General features: G+C 40.9%; 3 protein-coding genes across 3 annotated transcripts; 1 reads left to right on the top strand and 2 right to left on the bottom strand.

Moving 5' to 3' along the window:
• Positions 1–1,101: 1,101 nt before the first annotated feature.
• On the top strand, positions 1,102–2,108 carry LOC115739626 (blue copper protein-like). Its single transcript, XM_030672830.2, has 2 exons — positions 1,102–1,340; positions 1,539–2,108. The coding sequence occupies exons 1-2, from the start codon at positions 1,175–1,177 to the stop codon at positions 1,964–1,966; spliced, it is 594 nt and encodes a 197-aa protein (XP_030528690.1). The 5' UTR covers positions 1,102–1,174; the 3' UTR covers positions 1,967–2,108.
• A 6,327-nt stretch (positions 2,109–8,435) lies between these two features.
• On the bottom strand, positions 8,436–9,207 carry LOC115739628 (classical arabinogalactan protein 10). Its single transcript, XM_030672833.2, has one exon. The coding sequence runs from the start codon at positions 9,093–9,095 to the stop codon at positions 8,637–8,639; it is 459 nt and encodes a 152-aa protein (XP_030528693.1). The 5' UTR covers positions 9,096–9,207; the 3' UTR covers positions 8,436–8,636.
• A 3,863-nt stretch (positions 9,208–13,070) lies between these two features.
• LOC115739468 (probable leucine-rich repeat receptor-like protein kinase At1g35710) lies at positions 13,071–17,141 on the bottom strand. Its single transcript, XM_030672577.2, has 3 exons — positions 13,607–17,141; positions 13,201–13,490; positions 13,071–13,079 (listed from the first exon to the last, which is right to left on the bottom strand). The coding sequence occupies exons 1-3, from the start codon at positions 17,139–17,141 to the stop codon at positions 13,071–13,073; spliced, it is 3,834 nt and encodes a 1,277-aa protein (XP_030528437.2).
• Positions 17,142–18,620: the final 1,479 nt, after the last annotated feature.

Here is an 18,620-nt window from a genome sequence, read left to right on the forward strand (position 1 = left end):
TGATCGTTGTTTGGTGAAAAAAAAAAGGGGGGTGGGATCGAATCAAAGCCTCATGATCCTGCTGTTGACATGTGGTAGTAATGTCCTTGCCATTTGCCTAACCTCGGATGTCAACGTAGTGTAATTCGATTTGCTTCGAACTGAAGAAATTCGATTTTGTTCTCCTATCTCATCATGCCTCTTTGAGAATGATTGATCCGCTTGTCAGTGCCACTTATCTACTTGTCTTGATTTTTCTTTCTCCGGCTTCGCGGAGCCCTACGGTCCATTTCCTGCGCAATAATTGATGACGATTTAAGCAACTTCTTGAACTTGAAATCTCAATTAAACCACTCGGGTCTGTCGACGACGGGGACCGTCTCCCCGGCATTTTAAGATGCGGGAAACTTTAAAGAATGTTCTTAAGACGGTTCTTAAGACTCATCGGAGGTGTTAGCATCCGAAAATCAGGAATTTCGTGTCTGCTTTAAAGATTGGCAGTTCTCTTGATGAGGTGCATTAGCATATGGAGAAAGTAAATGACGCCAAGTTCATTAACCTCGATCAGTAATTAGTGAGATGAGAACTGTCCCACAAAACATAATAACTTCACTCGACCCAACAATCGAATGATGGTACTAATTCAAACAAAGGAAAGCTCATAATTTGATTTAGCTTGAGCATTACATTGAGTAGAGCTAAAGTACTGGTGCAGCATAACGGCCAGGTTGAACTGGTGGGCTTGCTGGTGTCAAATTGCTCTCATGGCAATGACGAATAGGGTTTGTTCATACGTGTCAAGAAAATTAGTGACATGGTTAATTTTAAGCTGGTGAACATTCTCAGGACTATGATGGGTATACATGTAAGATTTTTTAGCCAATTGAAATGGACAGGACATCATCATACAATCTGACAAAAGAGGCCAAAGAAAGAGATGAAACCCATCTGTTTTTTTTTATTTTATTTTTTCCACAAGGGCATTAGGTGAGAGCCAATGAGGAGTTCCTTTCAAAAGCTGCACCATCATTGATGAGATTAAGTAGCCAAACATTACCAACTCCGGCCCCAATTCCTTCGTACCCTCTTTATAATAAGATGAAAACCTGCAAAGGGTTCCATTGAAACTCACCAATTGCTCTCTTGCTCTCTCTCTCTCTCTCTCTTTCTCAATCAAAAAGACATAAAACCAAAGATGGCAAGAGCTGGTCTTGTGATGCTTTGTGCAACTCTAGTGTTGAATCTGGTCGTGCCGAGCTTAGCGACGGTTTACACGGTGGGTGACACGACCGGTTGGGTGACGGGGATGGACTACACCACTTGGACGAGTGGCAAGACCTTCTTGGTTGGCGACAGCCTCGGTTAGTCTTTTGGAATTGTTAGAGTAATTAAGTATTAAAATCGCACCTTCATCTAACAGTTTAAGTTTTGAGAACAGTTGATAGTGGTCACACTAAATCTCACAAGAATTCCTTGGACATTACGATTTTTGCTTTCTTGTTGCTAAGTGTAATGATCAACCGTGGCTAATTCTTTGAGTCACAAAATTCATGCGGCAGTGTTCAATTACGGAGGCGGCCACTCCGTGGACGAGGTGACCAGGAGCGACTACGGCACGTGCACCATCGGGACCGCCATCAACACCGACAGCAGCGGCGCCACCACCATTCCCCTCAAGACCGCCGGGACCCACTACTTCATCTGCGGTGCAGCTGGCCATTGCAGCAGTGGCATGAAGCTCGCCGTCAGCGTGAAAGCCGGGTCGTCACCGGCGGCCACCACGCCTTCGGCCTCAGGGGGCTCCCCCGCTGCCACCACCACCTCGTCGCCGCCTTCAACCACCAAGACACCCACCACAACCACGCCAACCACCACAACCAGTTCCTCCACGCCGGTGGCCAAATCTGGAAGTGTGGCGGTGTCGCCAGTTCCGGCATTGGTGATGGCGAGTTTGGTCTGTTTGTATGAGTTGGCTTTTCTTTCATGATTTGCCAGGATGGGGGCAGTGCACTTTGTCATCTCGTTGAAGTATTTGTGGTCTCCATTGCTTTGGATTTCATCGGATTTGATTTTTTAGGTATATGTTGTCTTTCTGTTATTGCAATTGCAATGAAATTCATCATTTAGCAGTGGTCGTACGAGGTTAAAACGTATGATGGGTACAGATCGTAAATTATTGGGTTGGTATCAAAAACACGCACGAGAGTCTCATTAAAAGCATAATTTTGGGTCATTTTCAAATTCGGCCGCACCTTGAGTCCGATCATAATCACCTACCAAGCCAAAATACAACCACCTCAAAATCGAACCACAGATAAACACTGAATTACACACTATATTTGAACTTTGACTCGATACATTGGCAATTTCCCTAGTACTAAAGTTAGAGGCCGGCCCAAAGAAGTGCACGGTCAAAAAGCATACTCTTAGATGTTCTTTGACGATGATAACTAAAGGCGCGCTTGGTAACACTTTTGAAGCAGAATTTATATTTCAAAAGTACTTCTAGAGCAAAAATCAATTTGGTAATGCAACTTTTGAAGCAAAAATTCGTTAAGCTCCGCAACTTTTTTTTTTTTTTTTTTACTTTTGAAGTAATTTTTTGATTAAGAAATTGTTTTTGAGCAACTTTCAAAAGTAAGAAAAAAGCTACTTCTCTCCGGAAGTTAAAATCAGAAAAAGACAATCTATCGGCATTGACCATCATTCGCTACTGCCAATGACTGCCATCCGCCACCACTGGTATCCTCCGATTGTTAAATAAAATATTATTTTTTATTAAAAAATTAAAAAATTATAATAATTTTCGCTAAATTTGTATTGCATGAAATTATTTTAGCAATATCATTTTTTTAACGAATTATAAGAAATAAATATTCCATAATTTGGTTAAATAACATCCCACAAAGACACAATCATGGCAAAGTGGACCGAGCAATTGACCCAAGTTGGTTAAATGGCATCCCACAAATATTTTAAAGTGGACCGAGCAATCCCAATTCGACACAATTACATTATTGTTGTTGCCGTCTATGAACTTCTCGAGTCATCTATTTTGTTTCTCATATCCTTGAAAGCATAAAATTTGATGTTGAGAAGGCAAAATGCATGTATGCTTCTGTTTGTCGATATTCTTCACAACACAATGTAGGATTTGTGAATGCCATTTTCAAATGCACTCCCTCAAAATTTCTCTTTAGGTTCTCAACAAGTACCGGACTAAATTGTTGAAAATAATTGATGCTTGGTAATTGAAACTCTCCCGATTCTTTCAATTTTCTTCTTCTTCTTTTTCTTGGATAGGTGCGTCCATTCAATTTTTGACAGAATGCCGATTATTATTACTTTTGTGACATTATTCATCTAGACCTTGGAATTTTCTTAACTTTACGAATTTCTTCAATGAACTATCAGAATTTCTCGGTGGTAGCTGCACTTGTCTTGGGCGGGGGGTTGCCTAAGGTCCAAGAAGGGCCACTGGAAAGATCGTAGCATTTCCAAGGTCGTATAGCAATATTTTATACATTTGACTTAGAACTCAAAGATGCCTTTCTTTTTGTCAATTTGTCGGATTGATGGATTTAATAAGGAAATTTATATGCAATATATGTGTAGATGGTTCTTAAAGGTGAAGCACAGTTTTCTAGATAAATTGTGACCATTTCAAGCTGCAACGGCGGAATTGTTGCTTGTCATAAACCAACTCATCTAATGGTATAGTTTACTGGATGCATCATGATGCATCTTTGAACTATAGATGGTTTAGGGACGAAGAAGGTTTATATACTATGCCCATTGCGACATAAACCATGCTAGAGGCACATGCGAGGAAGCACCGGAACTACCTGTGCTTTTAGTGTAGATATTTTAGCTTAGCCATCGTATTCATTAATAAATTTTTTCTCTAAAAATTGATCCTCATTTGCATAAACCAATTACATGACAAATTATACATAAATCTATTAGTATTTGCATTTCACTTTTCTCGAATAACATGCATTTTAGATTAGGATCAATAATTTTTTGTGTAAGATTTTGTGTTAATAATATTCCAGAAGTAGAAATTTTCAATCGTGACCAAACAAATTTCTATTCCATAAGCAAAAATTTTGTCCTCTTATCAAAGCATTTCTTCGATAAAAAATCAATTTTTGCTTATGAGCAGAAATAGAAAAATCAACTTATTGCCATAACTTGATTTCTAAAATAGAAGTGTTGGCACGCGTGTCCTAAAGTGCTAGTTCTGACAATTGTAATCAAATCGTATGCTACGTTTTCTCCTATGTATGGCAGTGATTGACAGATCCCAGCCCCATTACCTTTGATGTGAAGATTTGGACACTCTAAAAGGTCTCAAATATTTCATTGAATCTACTCTTCTAAAATGATGATAAATCATCCTCGAAATTCATCTCAACCACTATCTTTTTACCTGGTGAATAAATCTTCATAGAATGTGATCGGATATTTGACTCGTGGATAGTATTTGGATCGGATATAAGTCTGGGTGAGATTGCTGATTATTCTTCATCGAAATTCATCAAATGCGATTGGATATAAGTCTGGGTGAGGTTGCTGATTGACTTTTTTCTTAGAACATTTGGTTGCGTCTTATGTTTGAGTGATTGATAGTTCAAATTTTTTTTTGGGGGGGCGGCGGGGCAGAAGGAAAGTGCATTTTTCTAGGTCGTGCACAAGGAGAACAAGACTACAGTTGTGTTGCTCAAAATTAAATTATTTCTCACATCATCGGAACAATTACATATGACAAATCTCCACTATTCCTAGGCACGAGTGAATGTTCCAACGTTTATGCAGATTTGGATAGCATTTGGATCAAAGTGGAATTATAACAAGAAATTCTATCGACATGTACGGTGGTTGTACCAAGGTAGAGCCAACGGTTGTTGGAAATGTTAAATTTGGCATGTGCGGATATAACACTGGTTTTGCTTCATTTACAGTAAGGGGATGCCGTGTCTAAAAAGCCTTGTCGAGTAGCTAAAGGTGCAACTAAAGTATATGTTTTGTTGAGATTCACGGCCATCACGAAGTTCAAGTGCGGCTTGGACTTTGAAGATGTCTCTAGTGGTTAAGAAGTCCATGAGAAATTATGGGAGAAAAGTAGCATTGAGTTTAGCATTCACAGAAGTGTTTGTCACTTGTGTGCACGCAGAGCATCGACACATATTGCACCCATTTGGAAAATTTCTTTGGAGATTCGAAGTGTGTTAGGCTCATTAAATCTTATGAAAAGTTTTTGCGCGTTTCGTTGTAAAATTGAATGCTTGTTTTGCAAGGAATTGGGACAATTAAACAATGTGTAATTTATTATTGTGATCGGGAGTTGGGAAGCACCGAAAGTATTTGAGAAACAAGAATGTAGTTCATAATCTTATTGCATCGCTCACTATATAATGGAATCCCGTGCCGCTTTCTTGATAACTGTAGGTCAAACCACATAAATTTAATGTACAATTTATTTTCTTACTCTGTCCGTATAAATTCCGTCTAACTGCGTACAAATTGCTTTAGGCTAAGATCGTGGTGATGATGATCATGGGCTATTGGCGGGAGGATTATCCAAGCTTGTAATTTTATTATATTTTATTTGAATGTTTTACGCGATGTCATTTCTTGGTCGATAATTACTCGATTAGATTTTAGATACTTCCTCCTTGATTCAGTAGAAATATTTTCACCTTTTATAGGAGTTAATTCTATTAGGTAATTTGATTAGGGTTATTTTAGTATGTATGGATTATCTTTTCACTGTAAATCAGTTTTGAACATTAAATTTGATAACAACAACAACAACAGCAACAATAATGATAATAACAACAAGAACAAGAGAGTATTCCCCAAATTGCGCTTGTGAGTGTGTGGCGCCTCCATGCGCCTTACGGATTGATTTATCACACGAAACCTTTCATGTCTTATGAAATGTGATAGGAGTATCATAAATGGCATTTAAGTCTATGCGTTTGGCCTATGCAGGCAATCCTGGCCTAAAGCAATTTGTACGCAGTTAGACGGAATTTATTCGACAATCACTTCTTTGAGCTGAGCATCAACCGACACCCCCAATCAACTATGTCAAATTATTTATAATGTTCAAACGAGTAGTTCTAAATAGTGTTTTCCGCGCGTACATTGATGAAAATGCCATAACTTCGTCCGTAAGACAGTCCAAGGATCGCAGAAATAAATGTGCCAGCAATCACAGACATATTCTTTCTTTTTTGTTGTGCCACCACAATGCATTTGCTGGCCCTATTCCCACTTTTCAGGCCTTTCTAGAGATGACCACCACACCCACGTGGATCACACTTGTGAGGAATCAAGAATCAGATTCCTCAATTCCCTCAAAAAAAAAAAAACAAAAAAGAGTAAGAAAAAAAGAATGTGCCCTTCACTCCAATGTGATATGATGGTTTTGCAGGAGAGGAATCTGCAATTACCTTCCCTCAACATATTTATTTGGATTTAGATTTAATCAAAGTCCTTAAACTGTTTCGTCTGAATTATGAGACGTTAAATTCAAAATATTTTCTAAGAAGAAAAAAAAAATTCTCTCAATTTAGGAAGGTGATAATGAAAAAGATAAAATTTTACGTCATCTTCGGATAACTATCGCCGAATAAGGTCGTATGACAACGTCCCGCGCTTGGAATAAACCATCGAACCTCCGGCTCCTACGTCGTCGACATGTGCTTCGCACAGTATTTTGAACCGACCTGTCGACGACACTCTTAGTTCAAGACCGTGCTTCTCCTAAATTATTTTAAGAGATAAGAAATACTGTTAAAATTCAAATTCAAATTCAAATAAAGGCATGCGAATTCAAATAAAATAAGCCAATTCACTCCGCCCTACTAATTCGAGCTTTGGCATTGTGCGAAACAAGATTTGGGGAGTGTTAGCATGACAATGCTGTTAACTCTCGTTAAGTAAGCAAGCCAATTCATCCCGCCCTAATAATTCGAGCTTTGGCATGGTGCGAAATCGACCAAATACTTTCGATAAGTAACTGTGCAATATTGACCACTTATTTTCGTTATGGCTGGCATATAGAATTAAAAAAGAAGAAGAAAGAATGGCGAAATTTTTTTTGTGACATACATAGCAGGATCACATTATCATTGAGCAATATGACCATTGCGCAAGAATTTCCCTTTGGGACCCCCACGAAGACTTGATGGTGTGCAGGCGGCTCACCCCACCTGCCCGAGCCAACAAAGCACGAAGCCCATATGGAGCGGTGCGAGAAAGAATCCTTATTAGACCCGAGCTCGTCTCATTTCAGGAAGAAAACCCACACTTCCAGTTATAGAGCGAAGTTTGACCAAGGACTAGTAGGTTAAGTATACAACCTGCCCTGCCCTGGCCAAGCTCGACTCGGACTCCTTAACTACCAAAGTTTACATGAGCTGAAACTCGAGTTTGATAAACTCGAGAATACTATGGAGCTAGAGGTCTCTATTGTCCACTATTAACTATCAAGTATTTTCCACAAAAAAAAAAAATATAGAAACCCGAGCTCATCGGGATTAATATTGGCAGAATTCAAGGTCCTCTTGACAAAATAGCCGGCTGACTCGAGCTCGAGTGCATCCAAAATTATTTGAGTCGTATTCTAACAAAGACATAATGACATAAATGATTCATAAACTTACTTTAACTTAATGTGTAACGTAACATTAAATATTTTTATATAATTTATGAACTAACTGTAACACGTGTCAGAAGTTTAAAAATCACATTAAATAAATTAAAAGCTCAGAAGTCATAAATAACTTTAAAATTCAAAAACCAATTTGCTTTCGAAAATTATTTGCGTCATTTACCGAAAGTGCAGCAGCGCTCCCCCCGGGCAGGTCAACATATTCCCCCTCCCCACCTAATCTCTCTCTCTCTCTCTCTCTCTCTCGGGGGTCCGTCACGATCACGTGGGACGCGTGGCAGACAAAGCATGTGCTCCCATCCCCCGCTTACAGTTGGCATCACGTGACCCCCCCCTTTTCCCAGATCACTTTAACCAAAAGAAGACGCAAAGGAAAAACTCGGTAGGGAAGAGAGAAACGGCACCGCAGCATCATCCTTTTTTGTTTTTTTTTTTTTTTTTTTTTTTTTTGACCCCACACTCTCAGAAAGGGCGCTCAACAGCTGTCCTCAACGTCAACATCCAACAAAACCCTCCACAACCCGAAAAGACGATAACACCCCTCTTCCTCGCGTTCACACCACGCTCCCTAATCGAAGAGCTTAGCAGCAAAACTCGCTCCCTAATCGCAGAGCTTCCAAACAGGGGAAAAGATGGATTTTAACTCGAGAACGCCATCATCAATCCCTGACGAACCCCATCGTTACTTGAAAGTTCGACGAACGGCAAAACACGGATATCACCAGGTACAGATGCAAAAGTAGATCATCATCATCGTGCAATCAAAGGTCACAAAAAATCCATGGCGATCATAATAATCATAGAACAGTGCAACCAATCAAATCTCCAGTCTCCTGATAAAATCGTCGCCTCGACCACAAAGTAAAACAAGCAAAAATAAATGAGAGAACAAATCCGAACGCTACAAATCAAAGAACTAGTCAGCTAAAACACCTATCTACCTCCATACCAAAAGGCGATCACCGATCTACCTCTACATCAACAAAGCACCGGCCATCACCGCCGCAGCCACGGATCCGGCGATCGCGACTCTGTTCAAAGCGCCGTCGGAACCCGGTGGAGTTCCGGTCGGCGAAGGGGCGGCGGCACCAGGTGGAGGGGTGACCGCAGCCGAGGGAGCCGATCCGGGGGTCGAGGCCGGGGGAGCCGGCGGAGAGGAGGCGGGAGACGAGGCGGGAGCCGAAGACGGAGGCGTCGCGGTGGAGGGAGCGGGAACGGGAGCTGAGGTCGGCGGCGTGGAGACGGGAGAGGGCGTGGGGGCCGGAGGAGTCGCCACCGGGGACGGGGCCGGAGCGGTCGGGGAGGCCGCGGGAGGGGATTTGGTCGGGGAAGCGGCGGGAGACTTCGACGGGGAAGACCCCGGGGCCTGACCGAGAGCCGAGGCGGCCAACAGAGCGAAGAGCAAGACGTACGCGAAGCTCGAGCTGGCCATTTCTTGCCGAGTCCTCTCACTCACTGAGTAGTCGTGTTTGTGCGTGCGCGTTGACAGAGAGAAGGAGAGAGCGATAGATGATTGTGCCAAAGTAGGGTTAACAACGATCGAACTGGAGTTTAAATATTTATACACGGAGAGTACGGATTTCGGTGAGTCGGTTCCACAGGGGAGACCGGAAGCTGAGGGGAAGTCCACCTGACCCTTGCCCTTTTATGTATTTGCATTCCGCTCCCTCCAATATTTTCTATTTCTTCGATATCCCACGAGGTTTAGAAGTTCAAATCAATTCAGGACACCCCAGCAGATTAAAGTTATAAGATTAAGCGTTCCGAAATTTCTTCAAATGCCCGACTAATCTAATTCAGTCGCAGTTGCCAAATGTGCAGCAAGGAGCATATTGAAAGTTGGACTTGTAGGTGGAACGTGTCATGTGATCTTATTATTAATAGGCGGAGATCGAGTTAAATCTTTTTGTCGATTGTCCTTGAATCTCATCAAATCGCACTTTATTAGAAGCAGTGGGAATAAAACGTAAGTAAAGGGACTGAGGGGGGAAATTTCGGCAAAGCGTTGCGGATTTGATCACGTGAACGCAGATAATCTTAGCTAATAATTGGGTTGGACAACTCGATGAGAAATTCAAAAAGGGTTTGGAGTTTTGTATTGCCCCACGATGGAGCTGGAGCCGGGTATTAGCTGGTCGCACAGGCTTTTGAATGGACGGTGGGTGGCGATCCTCCGACCTAATTCCACCTACACAGAACGCGCAATTTGGCCGCGACTCGGGATTCTCGCGAATTGGTGAGTAAGCGACCATTATACCAAGGATGAGCCGAACACAAACACGAATTAAAATGGAAGAGGATAAGAATTGCGTGCGCGAAAAGGCTTTAAGATTTGGTAATATTCATGGGAAGCAGGACATCTGTCCGAACAGTTTTCCAACTGTGACTGCCTCTTGTCCGTTGTCATGGCCCGATGTTGACATCTACGTGGCTGGCCGCGTCCGTATCATGTGGGTAATGCTGTGTGATTAAGGCGGAATGGGTGTCGGACATCATGTTTTAACCCATGTTACAGGTGGCGGAGCGTGGAAACGGCGTCCATTTGTGCATTTCGTCGAAAACTTGGTGTGCGTGAGTGCCCCGAGAGAGGGGATACGTTCTAATTCTTAGGTTGTACCGAGGAGCCTTGTGGCTGGCAATTTATGTCGATCATATCGAGTTCTGCCGGGCGGTTTTGTGGAGCTTGACTCCGGCATGGTCAATGCGATAGAGGCAACCACTTAAGCTAATTTAGATCGTCAAGAAAGAGCTCAAATCCGAGCCCGTCAACATATCTAATTAAATTTACTTTCATTTAAAAGCTTAAATTAATAAGTTATATATGCCAACTAGGATATATTAACTGCTTAAGACCATATCAATTTTCTAATGTGGAACTTCTCTAGTACAATTCATATGCATATCTCAACAATTTTTAAAAGAAAAAAAAGGAGAGCAAAAGAATAGAAGAAAATCCATGAGTCCTTTTCCCGCCGCAAGCGATTTTATGTTGCAAATAATGTGGATATAAACATCATCATGGCTCGAAAAATAATTCACAAAAGGATATGAAGCAGTTGGAAGTCGAGCCTTAAAAAGCGGAAACACCCTGTCATACATTAAAGCTAATTCTTGCAAAAATAGCCGTTATGCAAGGTCAAAACAGCCACTTAAATAATATAATCACCAAACTAAATTAGCGATATAACCGACGAATAATACGAGATTCAAAGGGTTTTGAAATATCCGACTGATTTATGTACATTTCCTTTTAGCGTGCAGTCGAAAATTATTTTTCATTTCCGACCTGTTCCTCCGTCGTCACGATATTTTATTCGTAGGCGCGTCGGAATAATGTCTACCATTGCAATTTTCAAGGTCTAGATCGTACAATAGAATACTTCTGTTGCCGCGTACCGCCGTGATTGGCACGTTAGCGGTCTAAACAATTCTAATGTTTGTGCCCTTAGACTTAATTAGAGTGAGTGTCGGGGGTCTGATTGTAATCTAGTGTTTGTAAAGTGGACTGTCGTGGGCATTATGAAGAAAATGTGCGTCCGTTGGCTTTATTTTTATTGCTCTGCTCGTGTGCTGTGACATGTGAAGCACTTCGGATTCTGAAAACGATTGCCCACTTTAATATTAATAATTTCGTGAACTTTCCACGGTTGTGTTGAAAGTCGTGCCACCCCCAACAAGAACGTTGAGACGAGGAAATCATTTCAAAAAAAAAAAACCACAAGATATAACCAATTTAAAACAAATGGTTTTGAGGTCAATTTCTTTGGTCGTTTGTCTTAAAGTTTGCGAATTTTGAATCCAAATCTTAGGAATAGCGACAATTTATGTGGGGGTGGTTAGGTGTGTCAAAGCTATTGAGTGGAGCCCAAAAGGATGCTCCAGGAACATGCATGGCGCATTATGAAAATCCAAATCTTAAGAATTGGCGACAACTTTTGAGAATTCGTGCCGCGAAACATACGGATATAATTATAAAATTATTCGCTAGGTTAAACCTCTGTTAGTAATGTATGGGATGGAAATCATACGGTTAAGGGTACGGACATGTACATACCTTTAATTTTTTTTCTTAAGAGAGTGTGAAAAAAGTTTGAAAGTGCTATAATAGAACCATAAAATGATGCTATCAAGATTTTACGTTAGTTGTATTGTACTAGGACAAGGGTTGCATGTTAGAATTTTCATATCCGATAATTGAATTTTACTGCTAATTTTATGTTATCTGACGACAAATTACATGAATATTACATTTGTTTTTGTATATGTAAGATGAAACAATCAAATTTTCCAGGTATATGAATGATTTTCGATCACATCGTTAATTCTCTAAATAAACGACATAGAATAAGATTACAACAGACCTTACCAAAAAAAAAAAAATAAGATTACAACAGAATTTTTTGCTAGTGCACTACGGCATGTGTTTCATACGAGCAATACTTCGGTTCCCTCCGGGACAACGATCATTTTTCTGTAAGTCCAGCAAATGGGTCAATGACAGAAGTTTTATAGAGTACGCACTTAGGTGTATTTCATCTGAAAATATGAGAGTTTTATCAACATAGGAACGAACAAATATCGGGTACGATGGGCTGGTCTTTACATTTGAGCTTTGCTTATTGCATTACCTAGTTAACGTGAACCAAAACAATGGACAAGTGAATGAAACACACGACAGAAAAGAATGGCTGAACGTAGAGTTACATCATCTTTGGAAGAGAATTAACCAAAATGTCGAGCAGCGAAGCATCCAGGATCAACTAGCTCTGCCCGTTTCGTGTCCTCCGATGTGCTTATCACGACCGAATTCCGTGCCGATATCTCTTGACACTCTTGCTGCATGAACATTGCTCTGGTTTTGCATTTAAGCACGTAAATGCCATCTTTACAATGAAAGCCCCGATCAATTAAATCGGATGAATGAGGTTTTAGAAGAACCTTAGCCGTGCCAAAATCAGACACGTGGACTTCAAATTCTTCATCCGGTAAAACGTTCTTGCTCAGCATGTCGCGATGAATTATAGAAGGGGAGCATGCACCCTCAACAACATTCACACTCTTATTCCGGTTCACTCGAAAAGAACGAGCCCTTCTCCGTAATTCCAGAAAATATGTGAGAGACGGAAGTTTTATTGAGAATCACACGTATACGTGTATTTTGTATAAAAGCACAAGCATTTTGCTGATAGCAGAAGCGACAAATACGGCGTTCCGTTGGCAGGTCTTTATTTTTATTTTTATTTTAGCATTGCTTATTTTACCTAAACGTGAACAAAATATTGGACAAAGTAAATGAAACACAAAACGAGACGTATAAATACTTATATCATGCGCATTTCTACACATGAACTCTAAGTGATATAGTAGCTATCAGTCTTGCAAGAGAGAGATAAAAGAGAGAACTCAGCTACACAACCTGCAACAGAAAGACCAAAGGTTCAATAAGGGAAGCATCCAGGATCAACTAGCTCTTCCAATTTAATGTCCTCCAGCACGCTTATCGTTAAGGACCTACGTGCCGATAGCTCTCGAGATACTTGCTCCATGCTTGGACGATGCTCCGGTTTTGCACTCAAGCATGTAAATGCCATCTTTACAATGAAAACCACCTGACCTAGCAGATCACCATCTGGGTACGGAATTCTTTGATCTAGAACTTGTTTTAGGGGCCAATGTGAAGCTGTTGAATTGCTTGATGAAGAATAAGATGAAGATGCGAGAGACGATATGAGATCGCCCGGATGTCTCCCCGTGATTACTTCCAATGTCACCACTCCAAAGCTATAAACATCGCATTTCTCCTTCACCTCCATCGTGTATGCGAGCTCTACAGAGGGTAAACCACAAAAAACAATTCTATGCTTCTTGTAAATCATATCTTTGTTTGGCCTAATTCTTGGTAATGCGATTTAATTGATCGTTTTAAATGAAGAACCAACTTACCTGGAGCTGCATATCCGAATGTGCCAGCAAAGGAAGTCCAACTAGATGAATAAGGTTCTAGGACCTTAGCCGTGCCAAAATCAGAGAGGTGGGCTTCATATTCTTCATCCAGCAAAATGTTCTTGCTCGACACGTCTCGATGAATTATAGGAGGAGAGCATTCATGATGCATGTAGGACAATGCATAAGCCACGCCTTTAACAACATTCACTCTCTTATTCCAGTCAAAAGTTGCCACCCTCTGTTCATTATTCAATAAATCCTTCAAGCTGCCACATTCCAAGAACTCGTACACCAAAAAAGAACAGCGAGAACTTGAGCAAAAGCCATAGAACTTGACGATATTCCGATGACGAGTATTGGTCAAAGCATGAATCTCCCTTTCAAATGCTTTTCGACTTCCAATTTCGATGTGCACTGCTTCCTTAAGTTTCTTTACAGCGACGATCTCACCTGTTTGCAACTGGGCCTTGTAAACAATCCCATGTCCGCCCACACCGATGCAGTTCCTGGCATCAAACTCCTCGGTGGCTTCAATAATGCTCTCATAGACCATTCTTCCATCAAAGCTCAATACTGCCCACGGATTTTCACTGCTTCCATCAGCCGAACTAGCCTCTGTTTTCCTTACTCTTCGACATCCAATACTTGAAGCTCCCACAACAAGAAGCAACGAAAGTAGGCAACCTGAAGTAGGAATCAAAATTATCAGCAAACTTTTGGTTTTGTTCTTGCCTTTCGACATTCTTCCAGTACAAGGTTTGAGACTAGCAATAACTCCACACAAGCCTTTGTTTCCTCTCACAACTTCAATTGTAGCATTACGAAAGGCTGGAATGTCTGGTAAAGGACCCTCTAACTCATTATATGATATGTCGATTGATGTCAAGCTCGCCATACCATCAAAGGTCGACTGAATTGAACCTGAGAACTGATTGTGTGAGAGATTGAGTAATTCCAATCTATGCAATAGCCCGAGCTTTTGGGGTATTCCTCCCTTGAGCAAATTTTGACTCAGATCGAGAACTTGAAGAGACTGGAGGTTGCCGATCTCCATAGGAATACTCTTTTCAAGATCATTCCTGCTTAAATTCAAGAATAGAAGGTTGGAGCACCCCTCAAGTTGTGTAGGAATTGAGCCACTCAGGTTGTTTCCTGCAATGTTGAGTTTCTGGAGACTGGACAAGGCTCCAAGTTCTTGAGGGATGTGGCCTGCAAGATGGTTGCTGTCTAATGAAAGCTCCAGCAGCAACTTTAATTTTCCAAGGTCTTTAGGAATTTTCCCGACAATATCATTTGAAGAGAGGTCAAGTCTGTGCAACTGATTCATATTTCCAAGCTGAGGTGGTATGGTGCCGGAGATTTTATTGTTGGAGATTATCAAGCTCGTCAGATTTGTACATTCACCCAATATCGACGGCAGCTCACCGTAAAGTTCATTGTTGCTCAACTCTAGGTAGTCCAAGTTGGGGTACACACCAAGAGCATCGGTTATATGCCCCTTGAGCAAGTTATTGTCGAGCCTAACTCTATACAAACTCGAACAATTTTTCAAGCTTCTTGGGATGGGTCCACTGAAGTGATTGTTATTAGCAGAAAAATTTGCAAGAACTTGGTTACTACACATTTCTTGAGGCAATTGGCCAACAAAGTGGTTATCGGATAGCTGCAGGAATGCGAGGGATGTAAGATTGCTTATCTCGATGGGAAGAAAGCCCCCTAGATTATTCAGACGTAGACTCAATTGAACAAGGAGCCCAAGTTTTCCAATCTCTGTCGGAATAAAGCCTGACAACTCATTTTGGCTAAGGTCAAGAACAATCAGATTGCTCAAATTACCGATGGATGACGGGATGCGACCCGACAACTCATTGCTGGAAAGTGAAAGATAATTCAGATTGCTCAAGTTGCCTATAGAGGACGGGATAGGCCCAAACAGCTCATTGTTGGAAAGGAAGAGATTATTCAAATTTCTCATGTTACATATGGAGGACGGGATAGGACCAGAAAGCTCATTGTTGTAAAGGGAAAGAACACTGAGATAGCTTAAGTTTCCTAAGGATGACGGGATAGGACCAGAAAGCTCATTGTTGTAAAGGGAAAGAACACTGAGATAGCTTAAGTTTCCTAAGGATGACGGGATAGGACCGGAAAGCTCGTTGTTGTAAAGGGATAGAGCTTTCAGATTGCTCAAGTTCCCTAAGGATGACGGGATAGGACCAGAAAGCTCATTGTTGAAAAGGAAAAGTGTATTAAGATTGCTCAAGTTCCCTAAGGATGATGGGATAGGACCAAAAAGCTCATTGTTGGAAAGGAAAAGTGCATTAAGATTCGTCAAGTTCCCTAAGGATGATGGGATAGGACCAGAAAGCTGATTGTTGTAAAGGGAAAGTGCATTAAGATTGCTCAAGTTCCCTATGGATGACGGGATAGGACCAAAAAGCTTATTCTTGTAAAGGCTAAGAACATTTAGATTGCTTAAGTTACCTATTGAGGATGGGAGAGGACCCGACAACTCATTGTTGAAAATGGAAAGAACATTCAGATTGTTCAAGCTCCCTATGGATGTCGGGATAGAACCTGTTAAATCATTGTCTAGCAGTTGAAAGTGTACGAGGGATTCCATTCCTCCAACTTCCGAAGGTATGGATCCAGAAAGTTTGTTGGCATAGAGGTAAAGAAATGCCAAATTACTCAGATTTCCTAGAGTTGTAGGGATGGATCCATTGAGATAATTTCTTGATAAATCAAGTTGACTTAGAGATGCCAACATGCCTATTTCCTTTGGAATGGACCCAACGAGTTGATTATTGAAAAGCCGTATATCCCACAAGCTACTCATGTTTCCAATGGAAGAAGGAATTGGACCCCCAATGAGATTGTTCATCAGGAAGAGATAATTGAGAGATTTGAGCATCCCAAATTCTCGAGGGATGTAACCGGAAAGCTTATTATATGAAAGGAATAGGCCCGACAAGTTGGTCAAACTACCAATCTGTTTGGGAATTCGGCCGGTGAAATTATTATGTGAAAGCTCGAGAATTTGTAAAGATCGCAAGGACCCAATTTGAGTTGGAATGTTTCCTGAAAGGTTATTTTGAGACAAGTTCAGATGAGTAAGCTTGCCAAGGTCAGCCATGCTCGGAGGGATGTTCCCGAAGAGGGAGTTGTTGGCAAGCTTTAGAGCGATCAAGTTGGGCAATTGGGAGAAGTTGAGATGATTGAGCGTACCGTGTATGGCAGAATCAGAAAGGTTCAAGCTCGCAACGCTCCCGAGAGGATCACAAACGATTCCGCGCCATGAACAAGGGTTGCTGCCATTCCACGAGGACAAAGTGTGGCGACTCTCGCTATCTAGGTTAGACTTCCATGTTAGGAGTGCCTCCACTTCCTGGTTTCTCGTTTGGTTACGATCACCAGTAAGGGCCAGTAAAGAAGAGCTTCGAGATGAAGCAAGACAAGGCATTTCTTGCACGAGAGCCAGAAGGGCGTAACTGAGGAACAACAGAGAGAGCTGCTTCTGAGAGGAGGCCATAACAGGCTGTTTAGGTTCTTTTGGGGGGGCGGGCTTTTCTTGGTTTCTAGGCGCATTTGAGTTTGAAATGGACCGAATGCAGTGGAGAAGTACTTATAGAAGCAAATTGAGACCATCAAAGTCAACAACCAAGTCAACCTCCATGCGAAATTCTGCCACGTGGAGCCCACGTACATGGCCGGTAGTTGAGAGAAACTTTCAAAGTCATATCTCATCATGGTTGCAGGACTCGCGTTTGGACAATTGGAGTTCAATGTGGGAATTGAAAGGTGAAGCTCCAAACTAGGGAAGAAGAAACTGTGAGTTTTCTCGGTGGTTTTTGCATCGCAACTTGGTTTTGTTAATTTTGCAAAGAGTCGTCTGACATTTGGTTGGGAGCAAAGGACTGGGCAAGAAGTAATGTTCAACAAGCCGGCGAAAACTAAACTAATTCAACTGCTTCCCCTCTATTCAAAAAAAGAACAGAAAAAAGCACTGCTCTGCCGGACAGAGTCAAGAAGGTTTGCCTCCGTGGAGTTTGAACACTGTAGTTTAGAGGAGATTCCGCCGGCAGAGGCAACGGTGGAACCACCAACCCAAAGAGTTAATAAGAAAGTGAGGACGGTTCGACCAACACTTGTCATGACATGCAACCGCTTGTCGAGTCAATTGAAATCATTTTATTATGTCCGATAATAAATAAAAAAAAATTGGCAACTACTTTGGGTTACCAGCTCTCATCCACCTTTACTTGGTATTTTTTAAGAACTAATTTTTTTTTTCTCTTAAGTTACCACTTTAATTTGCTGTACTTACGGGCCATTGTCTATGGTCATTACCAACTAATTTTAGATTGGTAACTCTTATTTGAGATAATTATCGACGTCTTTTTTTTAAATTATTAGCTTCTCCTATCTTTAACAAAGAAACCTGGCTTACTATTTACAAGACTTGGATTTAACTTACTTACCGACTCATTAAATTTAGCCACTATTACATGAAATACCAACATTAATTTGATGAGTTACCAGCTTTATTCTCAATTAATTAACTTGGCAGAAAATTCAGTAAATTTAAATTAAAAAAACCAATGTCGGTAACTAACTGAAAAATAAAAAAAATATGGTAAAGGAGACAAGTTTGATAATCCAATCGAAAAAAAAAAAACTAATAGATAACTTAAGTTTAAACTATTAATTTGATATGACAATGATTAACAAAAAGAAAAAACTAGCAATTTGATATAATACCATGAGTTCGGTAAAAGATAGGAAAATTGGTGATTAAAAGAAAATGGTATTTGGTAAGTAATTCGAATGAGAATTGATAACCCCATAACGAACGGTCAGTTAATCAAAGAAAAGCCGCCATGTCATTCTAATCAAGATTGATAATTTCTTTGTGAACAATCACAAGTAAAAGTATGTAAAGGTTGAGGAAAGTTGACATTGAAAAAATCAAATACATGCCAGTGTGATTGAAGTGAGATCGCTAACCCAA

The sequence above is a fragment of the Rhodamnia argentea genome, chromosome 2 (assembly GCF_020921035.1).
Source record: "Rhodamnia argentea isolate NSW1041297 chromosome 2, ASM2092103v1, whole genome shotgun sequence".
NCBI classification, from domain to species: Eukaryota; Viridiplantae; Streptophyta; class Magnoliopsida; order Myrtales; family Myrtaceae; genus Rhodamnia; species Rhodamnia argentea.

What these genes read in the sequence shown, in the direction of transcription:
- LOC115739628 (XM_030672833.2), bottom strand. Translation starts at nt 9,095, where the DNA reads ATGGCCAGCTCGAGCTTCGCGTACGTCTTGCTCTTCGCTCTGTTGGCC.
- LOC115739468 (XM_030672577.2), bottom strand. Translation starts at nt 17,141, where the DNA reads ATGGCCTCCTCTCAGAAGCAGCTCTCTCTGTTGTTCCTCAGTTACGCC. An exon ending in ATTCGGATATGCAGCTCCAG is followed by an intron (nt 13,491 to 13,606) that starts GTAAGTTGGTTC and finishes TACCCTCTGTAG; the next exon opens with AGCTCGCATACACGATGGAG.
- LOC115739626 (XM_030672830.2), top strand. Translation starts at nt 1,175, where the DNA reads ATGGCAAGAGCTGGTCTTGTGATGCTTTGTGCAACTCTAGTGTTGAAT. An exon ending in CTTGGTTGGCGACAGCCTCG is followed by an intron (nt 1,341 to 1,538) that starts GTTAGTCTTTTG and finishes TTCATGCGGCAG; the next exon opens with TGTTCAATTACGGAGGCGGC.